This window comes from Eublepharis macularius, chromosome 1, assembly GCF_028583425.1.
Source record: "Eublepharis macularius isolate TG4126 chromosome 1, MPM_Emac_v1.0, whole genome shotgun sequence".
Classification (NCBI taxonomy): domain Eukaryota; kingdom Metazoa; phylum Chordata; class Lepidosauria; order Squamata; family Eublepharidae; genus Eublepharis; species Eublepharis macularius.
This window is the reverse complement of record NC_072790.1, coordinates 252,190,461-252,211,271: the sequence shown is the minus strand read 5'-3', so window position 1 is coordinate 252,211,271 and position 20,811 is coordinate 252,190,461. Positions and strand designations below refer to the sequence as shown.

The window sequence follows — 20,811 nt, the reverse complement described above, 5'->3', positions numbered from 1 at the left end:
CACCTCATTTTATGAGATACAAAATGAGCGTTTGGTGGCAGTATCAGAGTTGTCAAAAGAGAAGTGCAGACTCGGTTTCTCCCCCCACCGAGAGTGGAGTGTGTGTTTCTCTTACTTTAAAAAAAAATCACACAAAGTGACATGGCTTTCGAATTAGCAGTTGTGTAAACTCTTGTGGTTCGCTGCAGTTTGCATCTGTTCCAAGCTTTGGTTGCAAAAGAAAGAAGTTACTTTCCCCCTCTTTTCCCCTTAGAGCAGAAGATTAAATTCTTATTTTATAGAGGAAGTCGGAGGGGGAGGGGAGAGAAATCATGTTTGCCTAGAAAGGAGATTGTTTAAAAACCCTGCCCGAAATCTGGATTTCCAGGAGAAAAGGTTATAAATAGAATTCACAAATTAGACTCTGAAATCTTCTCATGACATTTAATTAATCAATGCTGGAAAACGAAGCCATTTGCAACACCCTCCCCCCACGCAAATATTGATCAGAAGGTAAAAAGAATCCTCTCGATTCAAGTTGGGGTGGAGGCCGGTCTCATCTTCAAACCGATTTACATTTTAAAATGCGTTATTATTGGGGGGGAAACATGATGGCCCTTTTTGGAGAGAGCAGCGGCAGGAAGGATGAAAGAGCAGAACACAAATTCTTGGATAGCAGGCCCATCAAAGGCTATTTAGCCTTGATGGCAGAATGGAGCTTCCGTGTTCAGGAGCAGTCTACCTCTGGATATCTACAGTTGGGGCTACACAGGGGAAGGCGATCTCCTTCACACTGTGATTTCCAGAAGCGTCCTGCTAGCATCCTGAATAACTTTCCAGAAGCGTCCTGAATAACATTGTTTGCATTTCTGATGTGCCACGGCTCCAAGATTATTTTTTATTATTATTTATTTATTTTATTTATAGTCTGCCTTTCTCATTGAGACTCAAGGCGGATTACACAGTTATGAGATGAGTACAATCAGTATCAAGGACATTTCCCTAAGCAATGCCATAGCGTAAATAGATACAAGTTTACAAAGACAGAGCATGAGCAAGAGTCCAATACGATGCTGAAAGAGAACGTAATCAATTCAGGACTGACATTAGACAACATGGAGTGTAGCTCCCTCATTTGAAATGTGGTGCCGGAGGAGAGTTTTGCGGATACCATGGGCGGCCAGAAGGACAAATAAGTGGGTCCTAGATCAAATCAAGCCTGTATTTCCCCTAGAAGCTAAAATGACAAAACTGAGGCTATCGTACTTTCGTCACATCATGAGAAGACAAGAATCTCTGGAAAAGTCAATAATGCTAGGAAAAGTGGAAGGCAGTAAGAGGAAGGCTGAAAACAAGATGGCTTGACTCCATAAAAGAAGCCACGTCCTCCAGTTTGCAGGATCTGAGCAAGTCTGTCGGTGGGACGTTTGGGAGGCCCTTCATTCTTAGGGTCGCCCTAGGTCGGAGGCGACTTGACGGCACATAACACAGCTTCATGAAAGTTCTGCGCAAAAGGCAGTCTACTGCTAGACGCTAGTCCTTCTGGTTGGCTCCTGTTAGAAACAAGATTCTAGATGTGCATTTTTAGAACAAAGCCAAGCCCTGAGCGGTTTCTAAAGTATGCTGTTTGGCCATTAACTGTTAACCCCCATTTGCTTCCAAATGGCTCTGATTTGGGGGGGGGGGGATGATTGGCCCCCAGTCCAGTTTTGCGGGCTGAGGTTAAACTTCTCTCCACTGCTGTCTCTCCTCTCCCCCAACTGGGGGTCAAATTTTTGAAAGAAATGGCCCACTTCCTTGGGGTCTGTACTTCCTGTGTTTTCTCCCTGGGAAATGCTGTTTCATTCTCTTGTTTTGCGACAAAATGATGGGTTTTTTATTTTTTGCAGTTCCCAGGTGTGCTCAAGCTTACACAATTTCGTCTGCAAGGGCCTCTTTTCTTTTGTGTGAAAAATTTGAGGCATAAATGGAAAGATTTTTTTTCTGTTTGCCCTCTGACACCCTCCCCACCAGAACACAGCAAGTACATATAGCCTGTCTGAGCAATGGGGGGTCTAGGTCAACTGCAGGGGGAAAAAAACCCTGAAGAACTTGTGAGTGTGCACACACTCAGAGACACACACAGACACACACACGCACACTAATAATTCCTGCTTATATACGCGAGTTTTAAAACCCCTAAGGGACATAATCAGAGAGAGATTCGAGATTTTCCAAAGCAGGAGACGCAATTCAAAAGCTGGGTCGGCTCTAACGTGGTGTAATCCTGGGCAGTTGTCCAGAGGAAGATTTGGGAAGGGGCTGCCAAAGTGAGCAACGAGAAAACCTTTCTTGGAAATGCTCCTTCTGTGACCAGCAGCCAGGAAGGGGGAAGGAGAACCTTTAATAGGGCATAGATCCAGAGGAGTTAGCCGTGTTAGTCTGTAGTTGCAAAATAGTAAAGAGTCCAGTAGCACCTTTAAGACTAACCAACTTTACTGTAGCATAAGCTTTCGAGAAACACAGCTCTCTTCATCAGATGCATCGTGAGATGCATCTGACAAAGATAGCAGTGGTTTTCGAAAGCTTATGTTACAATTAAGTTGAATCTGACAAAGAGAGCTATGGTTCTTGAAAGCTTATGCTACAATAAAGTTGCATCTGACAAAGAAAGCTGTGGTTCTCGAAAGCTTATGCTACAATAAAGTTGCATCTGACGAAGAGAGCAGTGGTTTTCGAAAGCTTATGCAACAATAAAGTTGAATCTGACAAAGAGCTATGGTTCTCGAAAGCTTATGCTACAATAAAGTTGCATCTGACAAAGAGAGCTGTGGTTCTCGAAAGCTTATGCTACAATAAAGTTGGTTAGTCTTTAAGGTACTACTGGACTCTTTATTGTTTTAATTGGGCAGATGGTGTCAAGGGTCCAGCTTGCTCTGGCCATCTCTGCTCCTTTGAAGTGCCAAGTTCGAGTTTCTAATCATGATGAGCCAACAGAGGGGAGAAAGCCGCTGATTTTGGACTGCGCCTTCTATATGAAGGTCTGTCTAGCAAAACTAGTTGCCGATCAGAGTTCTCGAGTCTGGCAGAGATGTTTCGAGGAGGCAGGCCGAGAAAGTAACTGTCAAAGGACAAATTAATCGGCAGGCCCGGCTTCATGGATGGATGGGAGCAGTGGCTGGCTCATGGCCTGGTTGGTGTCTCGGTGGTGTGCCTGGTTCTTCCTGTCTCCCCCTTGCGTCCTGCCCCCGCCTGGCTTCTTTAGCAGATCAGCGTCTGCCGCATGGACATGTGTCACTTTGTCATGCTCGTCTGGCTGCTCTCATGACGGGCAGCGTGCGTGCTCCGAGTGACCAAGAGGGGCCGGACGTGCCTGCGCCTCCTTAACTGTGTTCGCAGATTACTAACTGCATGGTTTTTAGGAGAGGCGGAAAGGCAAACCTGGTTGATTCTTTCGCCCGTTCTCAAGGCCTGCCGCAGAAACGCTTTCTGGTGCAGGGATGGTGGGGAAGCAATGGAAAGACTTCTTTCTTCCCTTCTGGCTGCCCCTCTGATGCTCGGGCTTGCACCTTTGAGGACCGCGAAAATCCCCCCTTCCAGATGCCACTGGAGAGGGGCTTGCTTTGGAGCCACCCATGTGCTCTTCAGTCGATCCCAAGCGTGTCTCAGAAGGAGGCAGTGGCTGCGTGGCTTCCTGGCTCCATTTCTTCTGAGCCCACCAACAGCTGCTTTCAGAAGGAACAAACGCTTTGAGCTGGGTGGGTGTTACCCCCCCTCCCTGGGGAAGACACCTCCTGATCATCGGTGCCCCAACTGAGGCCTTGCAACTTGAAGGTTTCTTCTCTCTGTGTGTCCGTGCCAAGCATCTCCCCGCAATGACAATTTGATGTATTTGTTAAAATATTTCTGGCCCGTCTTTTCCACAAACCGCTATGGTTCAGCATTAATATCGGTATAAAAATACCCCCAAATGAAGATAAATATCCTGTCCAAATACGGGTGGACGAATCCTTTGATTGGTCCACCATGTACTGGTGGCATCACGTAGACTTCAGAGGTTACACAGAGCTCTTCATCAGCCAAACTTTTCCAATCAGCTCTCCTAGTTTCTGCTACCTGAAAAAGAGATCTGTCGTATCACTTCAGGTTCTCTTTGACGGTGTAGGTCCCTCATGTCTGGCTCACAGTCACCTTTCCTTCCCGCTCCATGCACTGACCTTTCTAGGGTCTGTCCACTGAATACCTGAAGGGAAAGACGGGGCAGACATCTGCTGTGGGTGGAATATGCAGCAGCTTCCTTTTCTGAACTGTTGGAGAGTGAAGAGTTCTGTGGAACTCGGAAGTCTGCCAAGTTCAATCCAATATAGGTGCCTCTTTTCCTTTTTTTCAGAAATTGTAACCTAAGCCCAGTCATAGGAACACCGCCCTGATCTGCAAGCCACGTACTTTAGAATAGACCTCCGGATGCCCTGGGGAGAATAGACAACCTATGAGTCACGCTGTCCCCTTTTGCTCAGATCTCTGTCCCTTATTTCTTTCCCCATCTGTTTTCTTTTATTCCACACTACCACCTCTCTCCCTCTCCCCAGCCCATGGAAAAAAAATGTATTTTATCCTTTTTCTGCATTCTTAATAATGAACCATTCAGAGCGTTGATTGCTTTACCTGATAGAACGGGTCTGGAAGGCACTGAGTCGTTCCGACGCAGCCCGGACCCTCTTGGCTGTCTCTGTCTCTTATTCCGTATTAATTTAAAGCATGTGAATTTTTAAACAGTTCAGTGCTCCCGGTTTCTATCTTAACCCTTTTATCTCCCCGCACTGCGTGAATGTCTTGAGATTCCGCCAGACCATAGGAGCAGAATAAAGTTTGCAGAATCAGAAATTTGGCCAGCAACCTGGAAAAACGAGGTGCCTCTGAGCATGTACAGAATGCCTTTCTGAAGTGCACTTTTCAGCCCTGCTAATTTGCCACCCTGGCTTCTTGTTCTAGAACCCAATATCTGACCAGACATTATACAGAAATGACACATATTTTTTGGAAGTGCAACGGACGTGGTAATTATTTACATGGCAAAGGGCAGAATTAAGTTTTTAAACAGGCCAGAGCTGTCAGGGTTCATGTCTGAAAAGCATTTATCGAGTCAAGAAGATAATTAACAAAACACATCAGGAAACCGATAAAAAGAATTTCTTGATTAATAAAATAATTATATCTCTGCTCCATTAAAAGTGTGATGCATCCAGCCGTGGAGCTGGTTTTCTGTAACAAAAATCACTACTGAAATTAATAGCAGTAATTGGTATTAATACAGCATTATAAGGCTGTAGATTCTGCCTCTTTAAAGCATAAAGTGATTTTATATATCCAGCAATGAAAGTAACATTTTATTAAATAATATTTTTTTCCCTTGCCCATTAAAAGGGCTTCATAAAAGAAAATTTTATGTAACACCTTTTTAAACATTTAAATTAATGATGTTCTTAAATTAGTATTTTATTAGGTAATTGTTCAGTTTTCTTTGGCAATAAAATTGGTGCGGGAAATGGTTTTTTGAAAACTGCAGAAGGCGTTTTTAATATGCAAAGGGTTTCGTGGCTGGCTCAGCCGAACGGGAGTCCTTGGCTCTGCCTGCATTCCCGGCACTCTTAAATAAGTGAATTCTCCATTTGTGTCAATCACACGGTTGCCAACTCTTGTATGAGAAATTCCTGGAGATTTGGGGGGTGAAGATTCAGAAAGGACTTCGGGTGGGAGGGGGTCGATATAATGCTGTAGTGTTCACCCTCCAAAACAACCATTTTCTCCAGAGGAATTGATCCCTGTAGTGTGGAGATCAGTTGTAATTCCAGACAGTCTCCAGGCCATACCTGGAGGTTGGCAACTAGAAACAGCAACATGCAATTTCCTTTTCCGTACACCCAACGCTTCCCTCTCCTTCAGTGAAGTGCGTGGGAGAGAACTTCAGGCTAAGCCCTCCACTCCGAACCTTGGGTGGGTTACGGGTGCCTGTCTCTTTCCGTCGCAGCTCAGCACAGCTGTAACTTTCTGGGTTCAGATTCCCCCATTCAGACACAACAAGTTGACTGGGAGACCCCCCGGGCCTGAGACAGGAGGGCAGTCTGCCCGTGATGGGGATCAAGCAGATAATGCATCTCCATCTCCATCTTAAACGAGAAGACGCACATCCTCTACAAAATAGTAAAGAGTCCAGTAGCACCTTTAAGATTAACCAACTTTATTGTAGCATAAGCTTTCGAGAACCACAGCTCTCTTTGTCAGATGCATCTACAGCTTTTGAGAACCACAGCTCTCTTCGTCAGATGCATCTACAGCTTTCGAGAACCACAGCTCTCTTCGTCAGATGCATCGACAGCTTTTGAGAACCACAGCTCGCTTTATCATATGCATCGACAGCTTTCGAGAACCACAGCTCTCTTCGTCAGATGCATCGACAGCTTTCGAGAACCACAGCTCTCTTCATCAGATGCACTGATGAAGAGAGCTGTGGTTCTCGAAAGCTGACGATGCATCTGACGAAAAGAGCTGTGGTTCTTGAAAGCTTATGCTACAATAAAGTTGGTTGGTCTTAAAGGTGCTATTGGACTCTTTACTATTTTGCAACTGCAGACTAACATGGCTGGGTCCTCTACAAACACATCTTTCCCCCTTTAAAACACAATCATCAAGCAGGTATTTGCAAAACTGAGTGAAGGTTGCAACTTTAATCAAAGGTGAGATGAGGTCGCGACTCGCTACAGACAGAAATTTGCATTTCACAGTGGGATAGAAATGCAGGATCTTTCTCTGCGCCCCGAGAGATCTGGATGTCAGATCTCCCTTGGTTTGTCCTTTAAAAGGTAAACGCGGCCACCGTATATATTCCATGCAGAGTTCTTTCTTGAACACACGTGGAGAAGAAACCTTGACGCTTTGCACTGGCCAGTTAAAGGTTGCTCTGGCCGCCGCTGTTCTGCTGGGCTCCCTCTGCCCACGCTCAGGAGCAAAGTCTGCCCCGCTCAGCTCCCCGTGGGGGTCCAACATCTCCCCTCCTGTCATCCGTTCCCACCTCATTTCCACCATCTCATCCTCCACTGGCTATTCCACATCGATGCCCGTTTTCTCCCCTCTGTCCAAAACGCACCATGCCCATTTCCTTCCTTCTGGCACTTGGTCTGACTTCCCTTGGAAACGCTCCATTTCCTTTTGAGGAGAAAACCCCACACCCCCACTGAACGGGGTGCCAGCGGGGCGCCCGACCCAAGAGGCTCCTTGTACCAGTAGGAGCCACAGTTAGTGGAATGGATCCTCAAGGCAGCAATAAAGTAATAACGAATGAAATGAAATTCGGTCCTTCCTCCAATCCTCCCCCCACCCATTTCACCCTAGTTTTATAACTCCTTGGGTCAATCTAAGATGACGACAGCGGGGGACGGACCGATGGTTTCCTCTAGTTTCTAATTCTGATTTTTGTGTGTCCAAATTATTTTAGGAGTGCGGCAGGAATCAGAGGGGAAGGATGGCTCGAAGACCGTCCATTTCACCTTCCTAATCGGCTGCATCTTCGTGGCCTTCGCCTTGGGGGCCTTCCTGTCAGGCCTCTTTGTCTCCTGCTACTGCAGCCATGCTTTCCAGAAGGCCAAGCACGGCAACAAAGACCCCGAGGGCAGCATCCAGCGCCCGCTCTCTCTCCGGAGCCTGGCCAAGATGAACGGTCTCCTGGAGAACCAGGCCAAAGAGGGCTTGATGGAAGCGACCGTGCCGAAGCTCTACACCACGCTGCTGCCGAACGAGAAGGAGATGCCCAACATGACAGCCAAAGCGGGGGTCAAGGATCACCCGGAGCTCTCGGGTTTGCCCACGCCCGAATCCACCCCCGAGCTGCCCATGAAGAATATGAAAGCCATCCGGAACCAGTGGGAGAAGAACCAGAATTTCAACAATGCCAAGGAATCTCAAGGGAAGGCCCACTTGTTCCACACCCCGATCTCCAGCAGCCACGCCTTGCCCTTCCCTAGCACCGTGGCCCTTCCCAGCAATCTCCACGGCTACGATGCGCCGTTCGCAGGCTATGTGGACGAGAAGAAGATCCCAAACTCGGAGCGTGTCCTAGTGCGCCACTCTCAGTGCTACTTGCCCAAAGGGGTGGAAGTCACCACTTTGGAAGAGCTCCTGAAGCACCTCCATGAGAGCAGCAGCTCCCCGCCAAAGGTCCCTGGGCATCTTCCGGCCACGGCTCCGCACTCTGGCCTGTCCTTCGCCAACCGGGTGCAGCCCAAGATCCCGGATGTCGAGAGCGCCCCCTATTACAGCTCGTCCACTTTGCCCCGGGACAGCCTGCCTCGGCGGCTTGACGTCCCTCCAGATCCACCTCCTCAAGCATGCCTGGAGAAACCAGGCAGGCACCCCTCTCACAGACACTCGCTCTGCGTAGCCCCCAAGCTGGTGAACGTTGGCGGAGGCGGGATGCTCGCGCGGCACCACAGCCTCAGCCAGTCGGGGCGGCATCCGCCCGCACTTCTCACCCGCATGCACTCCACGGGGACCTCGGTGCCGCAGGAGGGCCACAGCATCTTCCTAGCCAGGCAGCACAGTTACGGCGACCAGGTCTCGTTGCCCAGCCAGGGAGGCATCAAGCGATCAGTCTCCATGATGAAACCAGGGGTGCCACCAGCGCCTTTGTTCATGCCCTCTTCGCCTCCGGCCCAGACCTCAGGGCAGTTCAATTACTGAGCCATTTGGACAAGGGGCTATTTCTCGCTCAGAGGCGTAGGATCTCTCCTCCGCCTGCTCTTTCGGCCCTCCCATCTTACCATTTACCAACCAGAGGCAGCTGGAGAAATGGTTTTCCCGGGGACTGTAAATCCCAGCGTGCCTTGCGGTAGGGAGGGGCCTGCTTTGCGAACAGTGGGAGGAAGCGCTGGGCTTACTTTATTCCCAGTGGATGCCTCCTGTGAGCGGCAGCTGTCCCGAGGGCCATGCAGAATCCTGCCAAAGTCATTCGGCTGCCACTTGGACACTGGGGGGCGGGCAGGGAAGCCTCTCGGGCAAGGCTGTGCATGTGCCAACCTCAGTGATCTTGCCCATAATTTTAGTTCTGCAAATAAAGAGGGAGGGAAAGTAAGGCGGAGGCCAGGGGCAGCTGAAGAGCAGAGAGTGAACGAGTTTGGCCAGTCAGGGCAAGAGGCAGTAGGAAGCGGGGGAAGAGGCTACCGAGTTGTGCAAGACGCTTGCTCAGACACCTCCACGGGATTGGGGCTCTTAAATTTCTGTGCTTAAACTTTGCTTAGAACAGGAAAATCACAAAAACCGAGTGCTGAGTCCCGCTTGTGGATGCAGCGATAGGGCCCTGTCCCAGGTTGGTTTACATCTCCGCAGTTTCTACGGGCCGCCTGCTTTCACTTTGAGAGGCACGACTCCCAGATCTTGTGAGCTTCGGCTGAGATTCCTTCCTGAACTCCGCAGTGGCTCCCAGAGAGAGAACTCAACATGCCGTGTGGCCTGGAGGACCCAGCTGGGAGTGGAACAAGTTGGCTTCTGGACCAGCGCACAGGCACCTTCGGGAAGGGGACTAGAACACAGCACGTTCACAGAGTTCCCCACCAGTGGAAAAGCGTGGCCCTTCCGTCCACGGTACGAGCACTTTTTTCCCCCTGAGGCCAGAATATGGCATCTCTTTGGTGGCCATCTTGGAAATGCAAAGCACACTCCGAACATTAGGAAATGTTTGTGGAGATGGCACACCATCCATGCCCATCCTTGGCAGAAAGAAAGGGTTTCCAGAACACGAGGTCCTCGTCGTTTCTCCGGGCTTACATCTTCAGCACCGTTCTCAGCCAAGGAGAACGTTGTGGCTAGTAGATCGAGGATGCTCCTTATGGGGAGAATATAACACTGAGAAGCACCTGACAGGCCCTACAAAAACCAGGAGTTTCTACACCGTATTTCTGTTCCCTGTATCTGCTGTTTTAAAGACAGCGAGGAAATACTGAAGGGCATCTGTTTCGACGACAGCTGACTGTCCGGTTTGGCCCCATCGCTGTCAGTCCTGGACATTCTCCCCGGCCTTGCTGCAACTTGGCTGCTTTCCAGAATTATTTCAAGATCTAAGGAACTGGGGTGGATTGTCAATGACTTCTTTGGCTCCAGCGGTATTGGGGTTTTTTTTTTAAAAAAAAAATTGATCGGTAAATCCAAACTCGCGTATAAGTCCAAAACAGTTTTGAGAATTTTAGCCCGTGCCTCTGTTGATAGTTTGTGGCTAGTTCACAACGGAAACAGGAAGGGGGAGGAAAAGAAAAGAAGGAAGCGGTGGCTTCTCCGGAACCAAAGCCTCTTGGATCGGGGGAGGCTTCTGGCACTGGAGAAGGTACCCGTGGGCTTTGGGCCCAACTCGCTACCACTCCGTAAAGGTTTGCTAATCACCCCCTCCTTGGCTGCAGGTGATTTCTTGCTGGCCAGGGGTGACAGAGGCAGGGCTTTCAACAGGACATCTCCACCCCCCCCCGCAAAGTTGCCAGTTTCTTCTTCCTGCGGATTTGAGAACCAGCCTGGAGACCTTGTCGAGAGACGCTTTCCAGTCTGCCTAAATGGACAATGAATGGCAGCCGGAGAACGCTGCAGCATCCCGGAAGAAGGGCAGGACAGCTGTGGGAGCAGCACGGGACGGCCAACCCACCCTGGTTTTTAACATGTGAGCAGGGAGCTCAGCGCTCCCTGGAAACCTTTTAAAAGGATTGTACATAAGTAGAAATATAAATATAATGTATATTTCATTGTTCTAACTTCATACAAGAGAAGTAAAAAGAAATATGTCCTACTGTGTAGGAAGCCAAACCCCCGATGCACCGTCCGCTAGAACCGAGGCTCTGTAAATGTGATATTTGGAGGAATCTCCAACACAATGCTTGAAATATATATCCTCTGTGTCCTGAGAAAGCTGTGTTTCTTGTTGATGGATATGGCTGCCATGAGTCTTCTATTATTATTATTAGTACCATCATCACCATTATCATTATTAAGCTTATTTATGGCCCACCTTTCTCACTGAAATGCAAGGCAGATTACAGAGCGAGAAAGCAATTGTACATTACAAAGCAAGCGTCAATGTGGCCATGCTGTGTAGAATATATAATAAACAAAGCAATAAGCAATGCAGAATGTGGGGTTACACAGGTACCCAGCAACGTAGTATCCACTCCTCCCTCCTGTACGAAGGGGCCCTCCTGGTCCATTCTGTCCCACTACAGATGGCTTCCTTCACAAGCATGCCATCCCAAACATTTCTGTTTTGCACATTACACAACTCTCCTGGTTTCAGCTCCCCAGGGCGGCCAGTTCCCCTGCAGTCGAGTCGCCCTTGCCTTCTATCTAGTACATTTTTATGCCACCTGTCCGCCATGAAACTCAAGATGGTTTGCTTGGTTCTCCCAATTTATTCTCCTAACAACCCTGTGAGGAAAGCTGCATCGTCAGCTTTTGAGAACCACAGCTCTCTTTGTCAGATGCACCGACAGCTTTCGAGAACCCAGTTCTCTTTGTCAGATTCATCATCAGCTTTTGAGAACCACAGCTCTCTTTGTCAGATGCACCGACAGCTTTCGAGAACCACAGCTCTCTTTGTCAGATGCACCAACAGCTTTCGAGAACCCAGTTCTCTTTGTCAGATTCATCATCAGCGTTTGAGAACCACAGCTCTCTTTGTCAGATGCACCGACAGCTTTCGAGAACCACAGCTCTCTTTGTCAGATGCACCGACAGCTTTCGAGAACCCAGTTCTCTTTGTCAGATTCATCATCAGCTTTTGAGAACCACAGCTCTCTTTGTCAGATGCACCGACAGCTTTCGAGAACCACAGCTCTCTTTGTCAGATGCATCATCAGCTTTTGAGAACCACAGCTCTCTTTGTCAGATGCACCGACAGCTTTCAAGAACCACAGCTGTCTTCATCAGATGCATCTGATGAAGAGAGCTGTGGTTCTCGAAAGCTTATGCTACAAATAAGTAATTAATTTAAATCCAAATCCGCAAAGATGCGGCATTTGTAATTCCTCAGATAATACACTCAAACACCCAAATACTGTGGGGTGCAACACGGCAGGGAACCAACACATGTCTTGGAATATTCAGCCTTTTTGACTGGAGATGGTGATTGGCATTGAATACCCTGCGGAACCCACAGCTGTAAGCTTCCTTTGTGTCCTCGGGCCGCTCACTCAGAGCCTAACCTACCCACCCAGGTTGTTAGGAGCATAAAATGGGAAGGGGTGAAATGCACATCCGACGCTGAACTCCTTGGAGGAAGGCAGGAAACAAGCGCAGTGAACTGGAGGAAACCGTAATGGAATCTGCCACAGAGTTCAGTGCTGACCCGTGGAAAGGCCTCCCTTTCCAAACGTCACAAGTTGGTAGCCGTGTGGGTCTGGCACAGAACAGCAAGATTTGGGTCCAGTTGCAAGATTTTCAAGGGATGAGCTTTCGAGGGTCAGAGCTCCCTCCTTCAGATCCGAGAAGGAGTAGAGCTGCCTGAGCCTTTACACCCCAGTCAGGAGGTAGGTGGGGTGAAGCAAAGCAGGGAGTCAGGAGGTAAATCTCCCTTCTTCAGATAAACGTAGGAGATTCTTGAACCTTTATATCTCAGTCAGGAAGTGGGATGGGTGAAGTAAAAGACGGAGTAGGTTGCCAGTCCCCCACTGGGAGCAGGGGATCTTCCACTCCCACCCTCCACCCCCTGCCCCCGCTTACTTGCCCAGCGGGGGAGGCACAGACCTCGGTGGTGTGCTCCCGCACAGTGCGGCGTGCTCCCTAGATTGGGCCGGATCAGGCCGCTGCAGAGCGTGAGAGCACACTTGTGCTCCGCAGTAGCCCATTTCAGGCCGATTCGGGACCTGTCAGTAGGGACTGACCTGTCTGTCCAAGGTAGAGAGTAGAAGGGCATATATAACACTGAAAGATGAACAAGTGAAAAGAACCGGAGGTGGTATAACTGGTGTTGTTGGGTCCAGTGATTGTGCTGTCGGAGTGAATACGGGGACAGAACTGGCATCTTGGTTTATTGCCAGGCCCAGGCCCAGATTCTGTGTCAGTGCTTGGAAGAACGTTACGAGTGAGACGTTCATTAAGATTTGGGGACTGTCTGTGGGCAAGACACAGACATTGTGTCTTGCCCACAGACGGTCAAAACCCAGTGGGAGAACATCTTACTATTCCAGGACATTCCATTGCTGACCGAAAAGTGACAGTCCAGAGTAGATCACAATGTGAGATTGCTGAAACGGAGTTCATTCACAAGTTCAGAACAACAGAACTCCCAGGGGCTGAGCGGAGACATAGGATTATCTCACTACAGATGCTAACTTCTGGTCAAGCTGCATCGGGCTTTTACATTCTTCCTTTGTGTCACCCCTCCTGTCTCCTGAGTGAGATATAAAGGTTCAGAGATCTCCTACTTGTACCCGAAGAAGGGAGCTTTGACTCTCAAAGCTGGTCTCTAAGGTGCCACTGGACTCAAATCCTGCCTTTCTGAATGGTGGCTGAAAAAGATGACCAGGAGCTCTGCCGGCAGCTGCCACCCCCTCCTCCTCACATCTGGTAAACTGTTAAACCTTCCAGGGCCTTTCTCCTGCTGGGCTCCTGCCAGACGTCTGGGCGCGATCCTCTTTTCCTCTCCTTTGGCTTCTGTTGTCAGCAAGAAGAGCCGTTCATTAAACCAGATAATCCATCGGGGTCTTGTGTTCTTCCTGTTCCTAGAAAACAGGTGTGGTGGTGCCCCCCCCCCTCCACTTAGGATGAGTAAAATCACTTCCAGCCCACATAGGGAAGCACCTGGTGTCGGCCCCTGGGCGCCCTGACAGAACAGACACAACAGACTATAACCACTGCACGACATCTCCTCTCAACGCTCACACTAGCTGCTCCCCTCTCTCTGTTTTGTACAATTGTTTAATTTGTACATAGGAGATAAAAAGGGAAACAAGGAAGTGTAGAAGCAGGAGGAAAATATGAAATTTGGATTTCTGATTTTTTAAAAACAAAATTGTAGCTTGCATCCTCTCTTTTTGGTAAGCAACCAGCTCTTTAGAGGCCAAAGTAGCAGTTATCTTGCAGAGGAATTTCAAAGGGAGTTTAGAGACAGAGACTGCTGAATTGCAACTGATAATGATGCTCAAGACAATGCATCCCCCTGGACTGAATCGAGACCTGGGCTTCCTGGCTCATTTCCAATGCTGATTTCTCCGCACCCGCCACCCCTCTGCATACCCACCCTATCCAATCACATCTGCTATTGTCATTTGCCATCTGATATCACTCTGCTCTCCAAGATAATGACAGATGGACTCACATTCTAGCTGTATCTGAAGAAGTGAGCTGTGACTCACGAATGCTCATACCCTGCCACAAATTTTGTTAGTCTTATAGGTGCTACTGGACTCTTGCTCTTTTCTACTGCTCCAAGTCCTCCTAGTTCACACATGTAGCTGTATTAAGCCTCTCCTTTTGTGGCAGGCGGCATCTTTGTCAGGATTAATTGGGGGTGGGGGGGCATTTAGGCAGGGCCCCCTCCTGTGCCAGAAAGAGGTTGTTCATGCCCAAGGAGAAGTCTCTCTCTCTCCCTCTGACCTTCTTGGATGTGCAGAGGCAATTGTGGCAGCCTGGAGCACGGCTTGGCTGGAACATGCAAGGACTTGGGGATTTGAGCCGCACTCCCAAATCGCGGCACTCGGGCCCAGGGTGTCTTTTGCCAGGACCTCTCCCCTGCTTTCTCTCCCCCCTCTCCTTCTTGACGCCGTAGCTTATGGCTCCGTTAGCAAAATTGCTTTCCCTCCGCCACAGAGTTCTGGGTGAGCTGCCAATCCCATTACGAAATGATACACGGCTCTTAGTCGGGATGATCCTCCAGAGATCTTTTTTGAAAATAACGTGAAAGAGCAGCAACACAAAAACAAAATTATATATATATATATATGGAGAGGAAAAAAGAGAAAGCTGGCATACCCAAGCGCCCATGTATGTCTGTGTGTAAGGGAGATGGAATATGTAATTTCCTGGGCTGCTCGAAGGATTTAGCAGAAAATTACCCAGTCGAGATTTTCCTCACTCGGTGATTACCTTGCAAGCATTAAACGCTCGTTCCCCCACCACTGCCTTGTTTCCCTGGACGATTCAATCTCCTTCCATTCCGTGGCAAGTTGCTTTTCAATTAATTTCCAAAGGCAGGGCAGAAGAGAAGCAAACGCGCGCCTGACCCCACGGCTGGGGCCCCTTTTTATTTGAATTTTTTCTCCTAGTTTCTGAGCAGCAAGGAAGACACAGGATGTCTGCAGACTCGGGCAGATAGAGAGGGGTGGGTGGGTCATGCAGACCTTGAAATCATGGTAATGTGATGTAGGGTTTTTTGAGGAGCAGATGGGAGAGAATCTGTTGTCTGAGACCCATTTGGGGTTATAAGAAGGTCCCTGCAGAAGCAAAGCAAAGTTCCTTCTAGTCCAGCTCTCTTTGGCTCACAGTTGCAAAGTAGATGCCCCTAGAAGCCCATTTCCAGAGCAAGAAGACAACAGCCGTTCCCTGCTCTTGCCTCTAAGCAACGGTTATTCAGAGGTATACTACCCCTGAACATGGTTCCACTTAGCCACTATAATAATAACATTCGATTTATATACCGCTCTTCAGGATGACTTAGCACCCACTCAGAGCAGTTTACAAAGTATGCTGTTGTTATTATCCCCACAACAATCACCCTGTGAGGTGGGTGGGGCTGAGAGAGCTCCAGAGAGCTGTGACTGACCCAAGGCCACCCAGCTGGCTTCAAGCAGAGGAGTGGGGAATCAAACCCAGTTCTCCAGATTAAAGTCCCGCTGCTCTTTACCGCTACACCAAACTGGCTCATACCCTTGACACGACTCTCCTTTGTGAATTTCTCTCACATCCTATTTCAAACGCGTCCAGGCCAATGGTCATCACTGCATCTTGTGGCACTGAGTTCCATAAGTGAAGTATGCAACATTTCGAGTAATTCCTTTGGTCCATCCTGAAACTATTGAATATCAGTTCCACCTGGCTGCCCCCAAATTCTAATATGATGGGCTAGGGATAGGAGAAGTAGTTCTCTATCCTCTTCCTCCAGCCCGTGCATAATTTTAGAAACTTCTAGTATGCCTCCCCTTCCCCTTAATTGTCTTTAAAGCCCCAGATTCCTTAGCTTCTCCTCTTAGGAAACCCCTTAATGTTTTGGTTCCATTTTTGCACCTTTTCCAACTCTACAAAATCCTTTTTGAGATACGGTGACCAGATACCTATACAGTACTCCTAATGCGCTTGCACCATAGATCTACGCAAGGGCATTGGGATACTGGCCTTCTTAGAATCATAGAAGCATTGAGTCAGAAGGCACTCCAGAGTCATCTAGTCCATCCCCCTGAACAATTTATTATTTATGTCATTTATAGTCCACCTTTCTCACCGAGACTCAAGGCAGATTACACAGTGTGAGATCAGTACAGTCAGTATCAAGGACATTTCCATAAACGATGCCATGGGGTAAATGAACACAATTTTACAAAGACACAACATTAGCAAGAATGCAATACAGAGTTGAAGAAACGCTGAAACAGAACATAAGCAATTCTAGGGCTGACATTAGACATCATGAAGCACAAGCAGCTCATAGGAACACACGTTTAAGACATCAGGTAGTACGTAAGGCAACATAGTGGTGAAGGCTATGGTCCTTAACTCATTAGTGAAGCTTCTAAGAGCCTCTCCCTACAATAAAAAAAGCCTTTTTGAATAATTCAGTTTTGCATTGTTTGCGGAAAGCCAAGAGACTGGGGGCTCTCCTGACCTCCTCAGGCAGGCCGTTCCACAGGGTAGGAGCCACCCCAGAGAAAGCCCATGGACGGGCTGCTGTTGATTTCGCCCATGTGCTGGCTGGCACCTGCAAGAGACCCTGTTCAGATGAGCGAAGCTGCCGTGGAGGAACATAGAGAGGGAGGCGGTCCCATAGGTATGCCGGACCAAGGCCGTGAAGAGCTTTGTATGTGATAACCAATACCTTGAACTGAGCACGGTATCGGATAGGTAGCCAATGGAGTGACCGCAGAACGAGGGTGATGTCCAAGTTCCTGCTCGCTCCTGATAGCAGTCGCGCCGCAGCATTTTGCACCAATTGGAGTCTCCTAGTTAGTTTAGATGGGAGACCTATATATAGTGCATTACAATAGTCGAGTCTTGGTGTTACCATAGCATGGATCCAGGTAGCCAGGTCGGCCGTGTCAAGGTAAGAAGCCATCTTCCAGGCTACAGTGAGGTTGTAAAAAGGTGTTCATAACTACCTCCCCCCGCCCCTTGCTTGCAGTTCCATTCCTAATAATCAATTGTATATGCTTGGTCTCTTTCATTGAACTGTTCTCCAGTTGTCTCTTGGAGATCTTATGCACAGTGTTCAAGCAAGGTTGGCTTTGGTTAGTAATTGGATGGGAGACCCCCATGGAAGGCCAGGGTTGAAGAGGCAGGCAACGGCAAACCCCCTGTTATTCTCTTGCCATGAAAACCCCACCATAAGTCAGCTATGACTTGAGAGCACTCTCCACCGCCACCACAGCACTGCAGGGCCGATTCCAGATGGCTAACGTTCACGCGGAACGTTGCGCCTCGTTGCGGGGAAAATGCAAAATATCACGTTTCCTCACGCGAGTTTTGCATGTCGTCACACGACGACGCGCAAAACTCACGCGAGGAAATGCGATATTTCGCATTTTCCCCGCAACGAGGCGCGACGTTCCGCGGTGAACGTTAGCCATCTGGAATTGGCCCAGGATGAAATACTGGATGCAAAATCCAAGTCCGTAAAAGATAAAACAGGTTTCATTTTTTTAAAAACACGAAACGTCTAGTCCTTATGACAACAGAGATGTACTTGAACGTGTACGAGGAATGCCTGCTCAAATGTCGGAAGGAAGAGAATCTGGCTCAACCGATACGTGCAAGCATTTCAAAACAAATGTTTTAAAAGTCTCGCTCGTTAGCGTAACGAGAAAGAATAGGAATAATTTGTTTAATTTGTTTTCCTGATCTGGCAGTCAGGTTACACAATTCCGGGAAGGGACAGGGAGAGGGTCGGCAGAACCACAAATATTTATGTTTTCCAATCAGCAAAGTCAAACGGATCTTGCAACAGAAAAGGTCAGGGAAAAAGTCTGGTGAGAGCAGCAGATACGCAATGCAGAGTGGCACTTTATTCATTTAAATGCAAGGGAACGAGAATGGAAACAAACGGGAAGAGCAAGAGATATGAAAATGAACAAAGGTCTTGAAGATGAAAAATTGTGTTCGTGAATCAGGGCTTTCTTTCAGCTGGAACGCGGTGGGATGGAGTTCCGGAATCTCTTGAAAATGGTCACATGGCCGGTGGCCCCGCCCCCTGATCTCCAGACAGAGGGGAGTTTAGATTGCCCTCCGTGCCTCTGGAGCAGTGCGGAGGGCAATCTAAACTCCCCTCTGTCTGGAGATCAGGGGGCAGAGCTACCAGCCATGTGACCATTTTCGCAGAGGGCGATTTAAACCTTAAAAAACTCCTCCCTTGTTCCAGCTGACCCAAACTGACGTCATTGGTCCTGGGAGCATGCGTGCACTTTGTGCACACACATGTGGTACCAGGGGCACCACCTCCCATCAAGAGTTGCCCCCTGTGCTGGCAACCCACTGAGTTCCACCACCTCTTTCCCCAGAAAAAAAGCCCTGCTAGTGATTAGAAGTTGGGGCTCCTGGGCTCTGCGATACTCCTTGCCTCTGTTAAGAGGACCTTTTTCTCCAGGTTGTCGGCAACCGTAAGCGTCTCTGAAATCACTCTCAAATTCTACCTTTGAGCTGAATTTCGTGTCACTTTATGGTCTGGGGAGCAATACACCAATCCAGCTGTGTTTGGTGGCCACCCCTGAAAGACTGTCACGCTGCTGCTATACATCTGCCTGAGAGGCGTGCTGACCCCAGCCTAGATGATGGGAGCATCTCAACCAAACTGTCCCCCTCTTCTTTAACAAACGCACGAGATTTCTCCTTCCCCCTCTCCACTCCTCCACTGCCCAGGCTCATAAATAATCAGAGCGGAGCAGTTCCCTTTTAAATGTTTTAAAAACTGCCTTAAGGGAGATTTAAGTGCTTGCTTCACATAAGGCTGTCTTTAAGTCTTTGTTTAACTGCACTTCAAATTACTGATTTTTTTTTTTTAAGAATAAAGAAGTGCCCAGAGGAGAATCTGTCAGAACAGCTGAGAGACAGCAAGAGGGAGGAGGGAATTAGCCACACAAACACGGACAAGATCCCACTTCCTGCTTAGTATCTGCAAAGAGGTAGTTCAGGACTTCCGGGATGCTGGGATTTCCAAATATGTGTTCAACTTTAGTGTCCTGTGTTGGAGGCTAAGAAGCGTAGAAGGCACTCTGCACATGCTCTAGCAACCCCCTCCATTGCATCCTTAGAGCCCTTAGAGAGAAAATGGCCGCTTTGGAGGATAGACTCTACAGCATTATAACCCTCGGGGGGGGGCCTCCCTCTCTCAAAGCCCTCCTTCCCCAGGGTCCACCCCCAAATCTCCAAGAACTACCTAAGTCAGAGTTGGCAAGCTTATTCCTGGTTCAAATAGAAGGTAGCGCTCTTTCATCATATCAAGGAGAGAAATATTCTGCACGCACTCGGAGGCACGCTTTCCTTCAGAAATCAAAAACCTTGGCATGTTATGGAGCACTTCCCAGCACTCAAAGCATTTCTCTGTTGTCCTTACCACCACTGTCAAGGTGGCCCATTTCGTAAGAGTGTAGCGACAGCAAGACCACCTGGGACAAGGCCACCATGAGGTCTGAACCGTACACCCCAGCCCCAGTTCCTGGGTTGTACCCGCCATGCTTCAGCCACTGGGTGATACAAATGCCCTTGATAAAGCTTGCAGGGTTTCATTGATGATAAGGACTCAGACAAGCCTGATCTCATCAAACCTCGGAAGCTAAGCAGGGTCGGCCTCGGATAGTAATTGGATGGAAGACCTCAAAAAAAGACAAAGGTTGCTATATTAAAAAAGGCCTTTTTTCCTCAGGAAAGGGATCCCAGATGTTTTGCTAATGAGTTAGAAACCATACGTTTCACCATTATGTTGCCTTACATACTATCTGTTGCTTTAAATATGTACTCCTATATCCTGCCTGTGCTTTATGTAGTTCAATGCAAGTCCTAGAATTGATTATGTTCTGTTTCAGCAATTCCTCAACCCCATACTGGATCCTTGCTAATACTGTATCTTTGTAAACTTATATTCTTTTACCCCATGACATTGTTTATGGAAATGTGCTTGACACTGTATGGAAATGCCTGCCCTTGTCCTTGCCACTGATTGTCCTAATCTCACACTATGTAATCTGCCTTGAGTCTCAGTGAGAAAGCCGGAATATAAATAACATAAATTTTTAAAAGGTAAAAGTAGTCCCCTGTGCAAGCACCGAGTCATTACTGACCCATGGGGGGGACGTCACATCACGACATTTTCTTGGCAGACTTCTTGTCATGGGGTGGTTTGCCATGGCCTTCCCCAGTCATCTACGCTTTACCCCCAGGAAACTGGATACTCATTTCACCGACCTTGGAAGGATGGAAGGCTGAGTCAACCTTGAGCCGCCTACCTGAACCTGGCTTCTGCCAGGATCGAACTCAGGTTGTGAGCAGAGCTTGGGCTGCAGTACTGCAGCTTACCACTCAAATACAATATACAGAGGCAGGCAATGGCAAACCACCTCTGTTAGTCTCATGCCTTGAAAACCTCCACCAGGGGTTGGCGTAAGTCAGCTACAACTTGACAGCACTTCCCAG

At 48.4% G+C, this 20,811-nt stretch overlaps 1 protein-coding gene across 1 annotated transcript in view; it reads left to right on the top strand.

Moving 5' to 3' along the window:
• Positions 1 to 10,125, top strand: part of SEMA6C (semaphorin 6C) — a 55,753-nt gene extending 45,628 nt beyond the window's left edge. The window contains exon 17 of the mRNA XM_054998429.1: positions 7,451 to 10,125. Coding sequence (XP_054854404.1) covers positions 7,451 to 8,691 — 1,241 coding nt within the window. The 3' untranslated portion in view covers positions 8,692 to 10,125. The remainder of the gene's footprint in view (positions 1 to 7,450) is intronic.
• Positions 10,126 to 20,811: the final 10,686 nt, after the last annotated feature.